The 14,166-nt window shown below is 37.0% G+C and overlaps 1 protein-coding gene and 1 long non-coding RNA gene across 2 annotated transcripts; one reads left to right on the top strand and one right to left on the bottom strand.

Annotated features, from left to right (window-relative positions):
- Positions 1-1,832: 1,832 nt before the first annotated feature.
- Positions 1,833-4,199, bottom strand: LOC138904694 (uncharacterized). Its single transcript, XM_070193202.1, has 6 exons — positions 3,995-4,199; positions 3,783-3,910; positions 3,370-3,700; positions 3,032-3,162; positions 2,868-2,885; positions 1,833-2,405 (listed from the first exon to the last, which is right to left on the bottom strand). The coding sequence occupies exons 1-6, from the start codon at positions 4,197-4,199 to the stop codon at positions 1,833-1,835; spliced, it is 1,386 nt and encodes a 461-aa protein (XP_070049303.1).
- Positions 4,200-11,198: 6,999 nt separating this feature from the next.
- LOC104115574 (uncharacterized) lies at positions 11,199-12,712 on the top strand. Its single transcript, XR_690639.4, has 2 exons — positions 11,199-12,089; positions 12,257-12,712. It is a non-coding gene; the product is annotated as an uncharacterized lncRNA (long non-coding RNA).
- The last annotated feature ends 1,454 nt before the right edge of the window (positions 12,713-14,166 follow it).

Consider the following 14,166-nt stretch of genomic DNA (forward strand, 5'->3'; position numbering starts at 1 on the left):
TATATTTCATCATTTCATGATAGATAGGGTTGGAGGCAATCTGTATAGCTACTTTGTTGTCACAGAACAACTTCACAGGTGTAGTTACAAACACATTTAGTTCTTTTAACAGCCATGTTATCCAAATTACCTCTAAAACTGCAGCTGCCATGCTCCTATATTTTGCCACTGCTGAGCTTCGACTCACAGTGTACTACTTATTTGAATTCCACGATATGATAGAGTCCCCTAGTTTTACTATGTATCCAGTCACAGATCTTCTAATGTTTGGACAGGCTGCCCAATCACTGTCACAGAAAATAGTCAGTTGCGTGCAAGGATTATTCTTTAGAAAAATACCTTGACCAGGTGACCTTTTCAAATATCTAACTAGCCTGAGTGCCGCCTCCCAGTGTGAAGCTTTAGGTTGTTTCATGAATTGGCTTAGAACCTGTACAACAAAACTAATGTCAGGTCTAGTGATGTTTAGGTAGAGCAATTTTCCAATGAGCTTCTGATAAGGAGTGGCATCTGGAAGTACAGGATCTGTAATGCCCCCCATATGTGCATCATAATCCATAGTGGTGAACCTGGCATTTGCTTCCAAAGGCGTGTTCACTGGCTTTGCTCCACTCAAGCCAACATCAGAGATTAACTCAAGAGTGTATTTTATCTGATTGAGTAGTATGCCATCATGTGATATCAATACCTCAATTCCTAGGAAGCTCCTCAGTTCACCTAGGTCCTTGACTTTGAAATTATTGTGCAATGTGCTCTTTGCTTGGTCAATTAGCCTCCTACTGTTCCCAGTAATTAAGTAGATCATCTACATACACTAGGACAATAACTAGTTATTCACCTTCCTTCTTTGTAAACAAAGAATGATCATATAGACTTTGAATGTATTTGGCTGCTTGTAGAGCATCTGTAAGTTTGATACTCCACTATATAGAGGCTTGTTTTAAGCCATATAGTGACTTGAGCAGCTTGCATACTTTATACTCCCCCTGTTTTTCAAACCCTTAAGGAAAATCCATATAGACCTCCTCTAATAGGTCACCTTGTAGGAAAGCATAATTTACATCCATATAATACAGAGGCCAATTCCTTGAGGCTGCAACACTGATTAATGTCCTTACAGTCACCATTTTAGCAATTGGTGAGAATGTTTCATGATAATATAAACATTCTCGTTGAGTGTATCCTTTGGCCACAAGCCTGGCTTTGTATTTGTCTACTTCTCCATTTGGCTTGTAGTTAATTTTGTACACCCATTTTGATCCAACTGCCTGCTTCCCTTTAGGTAAGTCTGCGAGTTACCAAGTCTGGTTCACATCTAATGCATTGACTTCCTGTTGCATAGCTTCAATCCATCTCTGATATTGAGATGCTTCTTTAAAGGTCTTGGGCTCTGTGGGTGCTGAGAACAGACTTAGATATTCTTGATAACCTGTGGACAAATAATCATACTCCACATAGTTAGCAATGAAGTATAAGCAGTTAGGAGCCTTGCCCTTAGAGGTCACATAGTCTTTAAGCCAGATTGGTGGCCTGGTAACTCTTTTGCCTCTACCATTCTCTGCAATTTGCCCAGTAATACTAAGCTCTGCTGCTGCTGATTTAACTCTTTGTACTGAATTATCAGGTTCTTCTGTTATTGATTCAGATCCTTGCACTGAACTCTCAGAATTTGCAGGTTGTATATTATATTGAGAAATAGATGCATTGTCTGCTGTATTTGTCTCATGACCATCAGTGGTGTGAGGTTTTGTTGTTTCTTCTGCTATTGTGTCACTATTATTGTCATGCTGCATTGTGGGAGGATGATCTGGTGGTGGTGGTGTATGAGCTTGTCAGTGTCTGCTAATGTTTGTTATATCATTGATTGGTATGAACAATACCTCCTCTTCATTTTCAACCTGCATGGCTCTAAAAGGAAGAATCCCTTCTCTGAAGCTTACATCCCTGCTAACAAAGAAAGTCTTGGAATCTAGATCAAGTAACCTATATCCCTTTTGAACTTCAGAGTACCCCATTAGTACTTTCCTTCTTGCCCTTGAGGCTAGTTTGTCACCCCTGGGCAGGCTGTTTGCGTAGTACAAACAACCAAATACCCTTAGATGATCCAGTCTAGGTTCCTTACCATAAAGCAACTCATAGGGTGTTTTTCCATCTAGTATAGCAATGGGTAATTTGTTGATCAAATAGACTGCAATCTTTACACACTCTCCCCAGAATTTAACTGGAATTGAACTGTGTATTTTAAGGGCCCTTGCCACCTCTAATATATGTATATGCTTTCTTTCAACTGTTCCATTTTGTTGAGGTGTATAAGCACAACTACTTTGATGAACTATGCCAAGGGAAGATAACAATCCATTACATTGTGAATTGAAACATTTTGTGCGATTGTCTGATCTCAGTACCTTTACAGAAACATCAAACCGATTCCTTACTATTGTTAAGAAGTCTTTAAGCACAATTGAAACCTCACATTTGGATTGAATTATAGAGACCCAAGTATATCTACTGTAATCATCAACTACAGTTACAAAATATTATTTTCTTTCAAATGTAGCCTTTCTATAAGGTCCCCAGACATCAACATGAATCAACTGAAAAATACTACTAGATTTACTCTTACTAACAGGAAAATTTAACCTGATTTTCTTTGCCATTGGGAACACTGAGCAGTTCTCATGTACTACATTATTGACTTTATTCTTTAAGCTAGGGATATGTTACATTGCAACTGTTGATGGGTGCCCCAGCCTTAGATGCCATAACTCTGCTTCATTTCCTCCTCCGGTTATTGTTGCTCCTATTGTGGGTTTGAACTCTCTCTATAGAATGTAAAAATCATTACTTTCTCTACCAATCCCCATTACCTTGCTATTGTAAAGTACCTGAAATACACAGAAGTTAGGGGACACTGAAAGTAGATTAAATTTGAAGCTGGGATATGCAACACATTTGTGATTTTATGACTCCCTAAAATTATTGTATTTGCTTCACATGCTATGGAAGATCTACTTCCTGTTGGCACGTGCACTCTACTGTCATGTTGTTTTTCCAAGCTCCTTTGTTCTTCTAATAGTTTCTTGCATGGTATAATATGATGAGATGCTCCAGAATCAATTATCCACTCACAGGCATAGGTACTAGATAACAATGTAACAGTACCTGCCATCACATTTAAGGTACTGTCATTAGATGGTGGCTTGTTCAGGAGGTCCATCAACTGTGAGTATTCTTCCTCAGCGAAGAAATGTCCTTGCATCTGATTTTCAGTTGTTGCATTATTGGCATATGGTCTGAATCCTCCACTAGACTGTGCTCTACCACCCAGCTAGCCTGTGTTTCCACCAAATTATCTAGTTTTCTTCTTACTTTTAAAATCTGGAGGATATCCTACAATTTTGTAGCAGTTTTCCTTCAAGTGACCCTTGTAACTACAGTGTTCACAGATTAACCCTGTGTCCTTTGGTTTGAATCCTTGTGTCTTTCCTGCTAACATAGTAAGTGAATCCGTGTGAGTATCTACCACACCAAGTGTTCTTTGGCTTTCTTCCTGAGTCGCAATCGCATAAGCTTCATTAATTGTAACTACTGGTCTCCTTGCAAGTATGTTACTCCTCACATTCCCATAGCTTTCATTTAAGCCCATAAGGAACTGCAACACACGCTGAGATTTCAAATGTTCAACTGATGGCCTTGATTCCTCACAATCACAGGAAGAGAGTGGAGATTTAACATCCAACTCATCCCCATAGGTCCTTCATTTTAGTGTAATAACTTGTCACTGGATCTGTTCCCTGCCTCATTGTTTCAATCTCTGTCCAAAGGTGATAGATCCTTGTTAGGTTTGATCGATCAAATCTCTCCTGAAAGTTATTCCACACCTTTATCGCATCTGAGGCATAAACAATCCCTGGCATTAATTTGTTCGAAACTATACTTCCAATCCAAGACAACACTATCGCATTACACTTTTTCCATTATTCAACTAATTCACCTTTGTATCTGCTCTTAGTACAGGAACCGTCTACAAATTCAAGCTTACTTTTTTCTCTCAAAGCTAGTTTCATTGCCCTACTCCACATGGCATAATTCTCTGGCCCTGTGAGCTTAATTGGGATGAAAACTAGCCCTGGAGTATCTCCTGCTGGAAGAAATAGCGGGTGATTATGATCAAACGAGCTTACCTCGTTTCCAACCATATTTGCAGAAATTATCTTCTGTAATTAGCTCAATTTCGCCAGAGCTTCACGCTGGACCGGATCCTCATGATCGCCGCTCTGATACCATGAAGAAATTGATACAGAGATGAAGCTTCACTGCTAGATCAATGGAGCAGTGGATTAGGGCACATGCAGAGATGAATATTCTAGAATCTGAGATAGAGAATGAAGAAGAGAAAGATATTTTCTTATATCTCTAAGCGTACATATGATAGCCTTTTATAGACTAATACAATTATATTCTCACGTGCACTACATGTGCAATTAACCACCTCCAATAGTAATCACTAACTCTAACAACTTAACAGACTCTAACAGTAATTAGGCAAGCTAAGTCTCTATTATTTCAATACAACTAGCTACTCAAATCATGTAAATATTTGCATTGCAAATGGTTGTTCATATATACTTTGAGTTTGTATCCAAATGAAATAGAATTTTTGCTATGGCCATATAGTTCATGCCGGAAAAGTTCATATATGCAACTTCAATAAAGGGTGTGTTTGGTATGATATGGAAAATATTATTTTCATGAAAAATGAGTGGTTTTATCACTTATTTTCCCTTGTTTGGTTGGTGAGTGGAAAACTTTTTCCGAAAAATATTTTCTTGTGTTTGGTTAGAGAGTAGAAAATATTTTTTATGCTACTTTCCTCACCCCCTCCCCCTTCCCCCAAGTCCCTATGATTCCTTGCTCCCCCTTCCCCCTCCCCCCCCCCTCCATAGCCAATGTTTTCAGGACTCTATTTTCTTCAAGAATTTAATTATTCTTCTAAAAATTCACTCAAACCCAAAGGAACTAATGTGCTGCTTTAATTTTTTACGCAAAAATAATGTTGAAATTTGTGCTCCATAACTAAAAAGAAAATACTCTTTTTTTGGTTGAAAAAGAAAGTACTCTTTCTACAACATGAAAATAAAATATTCATTTTATTGAAATAAAAGAAAATATTTTTTTTACATCATGAAAAGAAAATATTTATTTTGTTGAAATTTAAAAAAAATATTTTTTTAACATCATGAAAAGAAAATATTTTTTTTATTGAAATGAAAGAAAATACTTTTTCTACATAAAAAGAAAGTATTGTTTTTTGTTAAAATTAAAAAACTACTTTTTATATCATGAAACAAAATACTCATTTGTTAAAATGAAAAAAAAATCTATCTATAACATGAAAAGAAAGTACTATTAATAATATTTTTATTTAGGGTGGGGGTGGAGGTAGGTTGGTGGGGATGGGTAATAAGGTAGGGAAAGGGTGGATTGGTGGGGATGGGGAATAGAGTGGGGAAGGTTGAAAAGGAGTTTTGAAAAATATTTTCCCTTCTCTTGATAGGGAAAACATTTTCCTCCAATTGGAGAAAAATGGATTCGGTTGAGCGTCGGTCGTGCCCCTCGGTTTTCTACTCTTGCCTCTCCATTGACTAAATTGACGCAGAAGGCAATTAAGTTTCAATGGTTAGATGCTTGTGAAAAGAGTTTCCAGGAATTGAAAGCAAGATTGACTACGGCACCGGTGTTGACTCTACCAGAGGGTATAGATGGATTTGTGATATATTGTGATGCTTCAAGAATCGAGCTTGGGTGTGTATTAATGCAACATGGGAAGGTGATAGCTTATGCTTCTAGGCAACTCAAGAATCATGAAAAGAACTATCCAACACATGATTTAAAACTTGCAGCAGTGGTATTTGCATTGAAAATTTGGTGTCATTATTTATATGGGGTCCATGTGGATATATTCACGGGCCATAAAATCCTTCAATATATTTTCAAACAGAAGAAATTGAATCTAAGGCAGAGAAGATGGCTTGAATTACTCAAGGATTATGACATTGATATTTTATACCATCCGGGGAAAGCTAATGTTGTGGCAGATGCTCTTAGCCAAAAATCTATGGGTAGTTTAGCATACTTGGAGGCATACAAAAGGCCATTGGCCAAGGAAGTTCATCGATTGACTAGTTTGGGAGTTCGTCTTACGGACTCTAGTGAAGGAGGGGTAATTGTGCAGAATAGGGCTGAATCATCGCTTGTTGTGGAAGTCAAAGAGAAGCAATACAACGATCCATTGTTGGTGCAATTGAAAGCGGAAATTCATAAACATAAGTCCATGGCCTTTTCTTTGGCATGGATGATAGTACACTAAGGTACCAAGGACGACTATGTGTTCTAAACGTGGATGGTCTCCGTGAAAGAATTTTGACTGAAGCTCACATTTCTAGATATTCCGTGCACCCAGGTTCTATAAAAATGTATCATGATCTTAAGGAAGTCTATTTGTGGAATAATATGAAGAGGAATGTGGCGGACTTTGTGGTAAGATGTCTGAATAATCAGCAAGTGAAGGCCGAACACCAAAGGCCCGATGAGTTGGCACAGAACATAGAAATTTCAATGTGAAAGTGGGAAATGATTAATATGGATTTTGTGGTTGGATTACCACGCACCCCACGTAAGTTTGACTCGATTTGGGTAATTTTGGATCGACTCACGAAATCAGCACACATTTTGCCGGTTAAGTCTACTGACACAGTGGAGCAGTATGCTCAGTTATATATCAAAGAATTAGTCATGTTGCATGGCACCCCAGTTTCCATCATTTCTGATCGGGGAGCACAATTCACTGCTAACTTTTGGAAGAAATTTTAGCAAGGTTTGGGTACTCAGGTGAATCTTAGTACAGCCTTTCACCCGCAGACTGACGGGCAGGCAGAGCGGACTATTTAGACGCTTGAGGATATATTGCGTGCTTGTGTTCTAGACTTCAAAGGTAGCTGGGATGATCATTTACCACTCATAGAATTTGCATACAACAATAACTATCATGCTAGTATTCAAATGGCACCGTTCGAGGCTTTATATGGTAGGAGATGTAGATCTCCCATTGGTTGGTTCAAAATTGGAAAAGCAGAGTTGATAGGGCCAGACCTCGTGCATCAGACTATGGAAAAAGTTAAAATCATTAAGGAGCGGTTAAAGACCGCTCAGAGTCATCAGAAATCCTATTCGGATGTTCGTCGTAGGGATTTGGAGTTCAAAGAAAATGATTGGGTATTCTTGAAAAAATTTCCCATGAAAGGGGTAATGCGATTTGGTAAGAAAGCAAAATTGAGTCTGAGGTATGTCGGACCGTACAAAATCATCCAGAGGATCAGTGAGGTGGCGTACAAGCTTGAGCTACCACCTGAGATGTCATTAGTACACCCGGTATTTCATGTGTCTATGATGAAGAAAGTAGTTGGAGATCTGACACTTATTGTTCCGGTTGAGACTATTGAGGTAAATGAGAAATTGACTTACGAAGAGATTTCGGTTTCTATTATTGATCGCCAAGTCCGGAAATTGAGAAATAAAGATATTACCTCTTTGAAAGTGTTGTGGCGAAACCAACAGGTTGAAGAGGCTATTTGGGAGGCCGAGGAAGAAATGAAGAAAAAGTATGCTTATTTGTTTGAATGACCATGTATTTATAAAGTTGTGATCTAAAAAATTATAAGACTTACTTTCTATGAATTATGTATGATTTGTACATTTAATGTTGAGGGTGTTCCGTTCTGGAAATATATTTCTTATGAGGCCACAGTTGGTGTTGTTTCGTATTATGTTACGTCGTTGGATTATGTATATGCTATTAGGATGTGTTTCTGGGCTCTCTGACAGGTGGATAGGCCAAATTACAAAGGAAACTCTAGCGAAATTTTTGAAAATTTAGGGAGTTAGTCAAACTTGGGACTGCTAGTTTGTGGTATAAAACAAACGAAGTTGCATAAGATGCTAATGATGGATTTTACCCTCATTCGAGGGCGAATGATCCTAAGCGGGGGAGAATGTAACACCCCGAAAAATTTCGAAGTACTTAAGTGTAAAGCCCGATAAAATTTGCAAAGAAAATAATATTTCATGGTGCCACACTAGGCTTACGTGTTTGGGTTGAACAATGTACCGGAAAGTAAAGAAAACTTTTTGGCGGAAAAGCGCGTTTATGCGGTCCATTATGCGACCGTATAATCACTCTGTGGGCCGCATAATGGCCGCAGAAGTGAGCAGGAGATGGCCAAATCTGGCACCAGCTATGCGGTCGACTATGCGACCGCATAGTGACCGCATACACAGACAGATTTTTTATCATTTTGTCAGCAATTTTGCGACCTATATGCGATCCGCAGAACCGTTCCGGAGCTCCATTTTTGGATTTTTAAAACCCGACCCTATTTCGTTAAATACACTCTTTGGGTCATTTTTTGAGCTATAATATGATATTTAGAGTGAGAGAGAGTGGCCTAGAGTGAGAAGGTGTTCTTCAATTCTTTCCCAAGTTTTGAAAGATTAAGAAGGGAAACTCACTAGGTCTTCATCCTAGAGGTAAGATTCTACACCCTAACCCTCACTTTCGAATTTTATGTAGAAATAGACATCTAGCAAGATAATATCTGGGCAGAGGGTTGTTTATTTACATGCATGTGTTATAAAAGAGTGTAGGAAGATTGTTGAGCTAAAAATGGTAAAGATTGGGTTGTGGGATGATGGAATTCTTCATAAAAGGACCTTGGAACCTTAATGCACACTTAGTGTTTGATAAAATGCTCAAATGAGCTAGGACCATGATCATCTTCCTAATTTTGATTCAACTTGTTATATTTCTACAATAGATTGAAGTTGCTAAGAATTCCGGAATATTTAAGAGTTTAAGGAAGCTCATGTTGGCTAAACTCTTCTCTTAGAATTGGATCCCGGGATATTCGTGTGAATAATGTAAGTCCCGAGTGGATAATTATAAAATTGGCTGTTTCGGGTAAGATTGGGTTGAAAGATATAAGTTGAACAAGTACTCCAAATGCATTATTTATGTTATGTTATTAATTGAGGATGTGTTAAAAATATAGGATGTGCATTAGAAATGTTCGACTTCAAGTTAAATTCAAACGAAGGATATTATGCCAAATTTTGTGAAATATCTCTATGTGACTTAGACTCTTAATTGCTCACATGTTTACTACATGTCGTTGTTGTTGATGATGATGTTGATGTTAGAAAGTGAAAAGGTAATCATGAAATACTAAATATGGCCAACGTGCCAAGAATGATCTTATAATAATGGCCATTAGTGCCAATGAAATGAAAAGATGTGAAAGTAATATGAAATGCGATGATTGATATAAAAAGGTTGATGTCTCGATTAAGACAGCCTAACCGATCGGGTCGTGATCGGACACCATGTCGCACACATGGTGGTGATTGTACTGGAAATTATAATTGAAATGGTAATTATGGTTGATGTCCCTAATGGATAGCCTAGCCGATCGGGTCGTGATCGGACTCCGTGTTAAAGACGGTGGTATTGATATTGAGAGTAATTGTGGTTGATGTCTCTAATAAGATAGCCTAGCCGATCGGGTCATGATCGGACTCCGTGCTGAGAGTACGGTGGTATTGGTATGTGGAATAATGGTATATCGATACTAAAAATCTCCCAATGTGAGATATGGAAATTAATTTGAACAGTGTCTTGATCCTAAATTGAGGTTTGATGTTGATTAAAGCTTCCTTTGATATTATGATAATCTTGTTTGTATTATTTGTTATTCTATTAAGAGGGAGTTTAGTTATACATACTAGTGCTATTCGATAGTACCAACATCACTTTTGCCGGGGGCGCTGCATCTTTCAATGGATGCAGGTGGTTCCACAGCAGGAGGTATTGGTCAGTGATAGCAGTGCACCTTCTTCCCAGCTGACTTGGTGAGCCCCACTTCATTCCGGGGTCATGAATCTTTTGTACCTTGTGTATTCTGTTTGAGGTATAGCCGGGGCCTTGTTGTCGGCATTATCATTGTACTCTTCTTTATCTATAGAGGCTCCGTAGACATAGTGTGGGTTGTGTATTGGTGCTGGGAAAAACAAACTATGCTATGTTGTGGTTGTATTACTTGTCCGTTATGAGACTTTAAAAATGGTGAAACTTATGGTAAAAAATTGATAATTACAGACATGACCACTTTATTGTTTAATTAAGGAAAACATATATTCTCTTTATTCATGAATGAGTTTGGGTAGAAGGAATCTAACAGGCTTGCTCGGTCGGGTTCACTCGGTTGAGCGTCGGTCGCGCCCCTCGGTTTTGGGGTGTTTGGAAAATATTTTTTAAAATATTTAAACCAACCAAACATGAGAAAATTAAAAAATATTTTCCGAAAAATATTTTCCTCTTGCCAAACGCACCCAAAATCTCCGTCCTAAGATCTCACCAAATCATAGCTTGCAATAATTATTTTTAGATTACACGTGCCGTGCATACAGAGTATCCACAGCTCAAACAATTAATTCATGCCAAACCATGTACGTATTTTGATCCTAGCTAATCCTAATCCTCCATTAACTCGATTGTTCCCACCGCCCAAGTTTGACTTAATCTGTCTATTTGCCACCTATAATTCTCCATATAATGATCCAAATTCAACAGCTAGATGGAATATCTTGTATAGTAAGACTACAATCCTTAGTTCAAGCGATGGCAGAGACTTTCACGTCTCTGCGCAAATAACAAATACAGCCAACCAGCCAAAATGATATTGGTGTAAGTGTTAGCTAGGCAGTAGAAAATATCGTCTTAAATTTACACAATATGAACGTCTTGTCAAATTACAGCTCACAATGCGAAAATGCTCTAATTATAGAAAGTAGACCAAGTTAAATGAATCGGATGCGCATTAGTGTGATCCATTTCTATCATACACCATTGACGAGCAAGCTAAGTTGCGCTCCTATTCTTGTGTTAATATATTAGGCTTAGAAAAAGTCAGCGACTAGAATTGAAAAACTAAATCAAGCTATAATTATGGCAATTAAATTGAGTCACGCATCATGAATTTTAATAGATCGAAGAGTCCATCAAGCAACAACCATATTGTTACACTGTCAAAATGCAAACCTGCCCCTCTCATTTTATTTAGGAAATAAATTATATGCATATCCTTTGGGATTTTTAACAAAATTGATATTGATAATTAACTTTATTGTTGGAACTTTTCCAAAGAAAAAGGCTTGATTCCAGGAATTAGTTCAACTTCCCTAGCTTATTTGACTCCTCTGAGATAATTAATTGCACATATTTATTAAAAAATTCGAAAACTCGTTTTTTAATGTTTTTTTCATCTTCGTTGAAATTCTTTCTCGTCAAAGGACATAAATCACATGAGGCTATTTTCATGTGCTCACTGTCATGGGAATATATCCTTTTATAGAAACCAGGTAAAGTGGCATTACATGCATGCATTCGGGATAGATAATAAAATTATTAGTACGTACTATATTTATGTTGGACCAATTTACCTGAGGAAATGGGTAAAAGGCAGAATGAGAGAATCAGATTTCTATTCTCAGATGGGCTATAAATAGAGTACTGGGATTAGAGCTCTAACGTCATTAATAGAGCAAATTATTAAAGCATGAGGAAATTAAGGAGAGAGGTCTTACATGAAGTGTAAGAACCCTTTTGATAGCCAAGGATGACTTGCCTGCTTCATTCTTGAGGCTGTTGAATTTAATATATATATATATATATATATATATATATATATATGGTTAATTAGCATTCTTGTTTGATTTCCAGGCAGGTGTCCTTAGCTACTCTAATTGGTTCTTCTTTTCATGCTTGACTCCTCTCTTCTTCTTCAACCCAGTAGAACCCCGCCACTGCCTTTTACGGATGGAGAAATTAACTTTGAGCAATATTGTCATCTTTAAAAATTTGACTTCTAATCTCCATAGGAATTATTGGTACATATATATATGGTTTAATTTGTCAATGCTCAGTGCAAAGTGGTGAGAATGTTCTGCAGCATGAAGGGATCGAGACTATGGACAAGGTATGTAAAATTTTAACAATATGCTCGTTTTATCAAACAAAACTATATGTTGAGTGAAATGATGATTAAATGAACTACTAAGTCGTTTCCAGAATAATCTAGTGTGCATAATGTTTTTGATCTACCCCATATTGTACTTTTATGAAGTTTAATTTTATTGTTTTTAGAGAAATTCCTGGACCCTATATTGCAGAAGAATAATCCCAAATCTAATGAGATCGGATCATTGAAGTAAACACTGTATTCAAGAATAGCGAATTGTACGAAAATTCCAGCATCTCATGATTTACAGCGGTATAGTTGGAATACTGGGTCTGGATTAGAAGGCCATTGGGCTGGAGACAATTTGATAGTAGAGTGATTGTTGGGTCATTCAATGAGGAGTGCTATAGAGCCCAATGGTTCAAATAAAATTGAGATTTTGAGAATTATTTCACAAAATGTCGATGTAATTTGTCAAGATAAGTTAAATGCACCGATGACATTGTATAAACTATAAAGTACTTGCAAAATCAAGTTACTTAAAGATTACAACACATAAATCTTTAGAATAAGTATTGATGTAGTAAATTATTGTAACAAGTTAAATTGTATAAATACAGTAATAGTATAAAATTTTATTACATATTCAGCGTATATAATTTATAATCAATTTGTCAATTAACATGGTCACCTGATTGTCTACTCGAATCCAAAAAGGCTTGAAGCAAGTTTTCTCTCTTCAAATTCTTGTTAGGACTTGTAGTATCCAAAAATTAAAAAAACAACTAGTTATACAAGCAAAGGCTACACCACATTCAATTTCTACAATAGGAATTTAAAAAATTGGAATCAAATCATAATACAGAGGGCGGGAAGGAACACACGAACTTATGTTTGTTATCTTTGTTAGCTAGATACATTCGCGTACGGGCTTTGATATTTTATCCAAAGCAAATCATCCAAAATTCTTATCATAAGGGCCCACAGAACATGAGTTTATCCTAATTTTCAGTTACTAGTAGGGATAGCCCGGGCTTTGCCCGGCCCAACGTGAATAAAGCTATGCTATTACAAATAAAGGTACCGTGATAATATCTAGAAGAATGAGCTTTTGTTCAGAGGAGAAATAGAAGATTACAGAGTTACTACAGGAGCCATAATATTAAAATAATATGGCTTTCCAACAAAAGCATGTGATATGGATCTAAAAGATAGCAGCAGTTACAATAGCTCTTGTTGCGACCAAACACACTCACGCAAGTATACGCGGTCGTCAAGTAATAAAGTGACTAAAAGTCGGATGTCGAACCCACGAGGACTTATGATTAACTATTAACTAAATTAGACTATCCTAATTATCTAAACAAGAATTAAACCTAAAAATATTTTATTCTAAACTAATTAAATAAGAAAATATAAATAATGAACTTTGAACAGAGAAAGAGCAGATTTTTATGATATCAATGTAAGGAAAATGATCTAGGGTTATGGGCTATCTAACAATCCTATTGTATTCTTCAATTGAATTGACCGACTAATTTATCTAGCTTATTGGTTGACAGGGTTAATATTGCTCATAAGAATCTGTCGAGTTCTTACTCGCCTATTCAAGCTAACCTAACGCCTATATGTCTATGGAGTTAGAATCAACAAGAACGCATGTATAATTCCTGTAAATCAACCAAGCAAGGCAATTAGGTATATGTCTATCCTAACCACGAATCTGTTCCCCGATGCCCGAGTTCAAGAACTTGCCCTACTCAATCCTATATGCAATATAAAATTCCCACTTTCGAGTTCAATTCTAGATTCGTAGATAATATTCAATTGGTGATCAAGCAATTAAATAATTAAGTGCAAGATTGAATAAATAAACTAATATGATAAATCAAGAAGTCAAAATCAATATCCGAATAACAATAGTCGTGAAAGAATCACAACCCTAGAACGTGAAGTTTAGCTCCACATAGACATGGTAGCCAAACAACAAATCATACAAAGAAACATAAAAATTACTAAGTTTGGTGGGAGAAAGATGAAACTTGATGAATTCCAGCCTCCACAGCTTTTTCGTGGCTTTTTCCCTCTCTCCAAT

The sequence above is a fragment of the Nicotiana tomentosiformis genome, chromosome 2, assembly GCF_000390325.3.
Source record: "Nicotiana tomentosiformis chromosome 2, ASM39032v3, whole genome shotgun sequence".
In the NCBI taxonomy this organism is placed as follows: Eukaryota; Viridiplantae; Streptophyta; class Magnoliopsida; order Solanales; family Solanaceae; genus Nicotiana; species Nicotiana tomentosiformis.

What these genes read in the sequence shown, in the direction of transcription:
- LOC138904694 (XM_070193202.1), bottom strand. Translation starts at nt 4,199, where the DNA reads ATGGTTGGAAACGAGGTAAGCTCGTTTGATCATAATCACCCGCTATTT. An exon ending in TACTAAGAGCAGATACAAAG is followed by an intron (nt 3,911 to 3,994) that starts GTGAATTAGTTG and finishes AATTAATGCCAG; the next exon opens with GGATTGTTTATGCCTCAGAT. An exon ending in TGAGGCAGGGAACAGATCCA is followed by an intron (nt 3,701 to 3,782) that starts GTGACAAGTTAT and finishes TGTGATTGTGAG; the next exon opens with GAATCAAGGCCATCAGTTGA.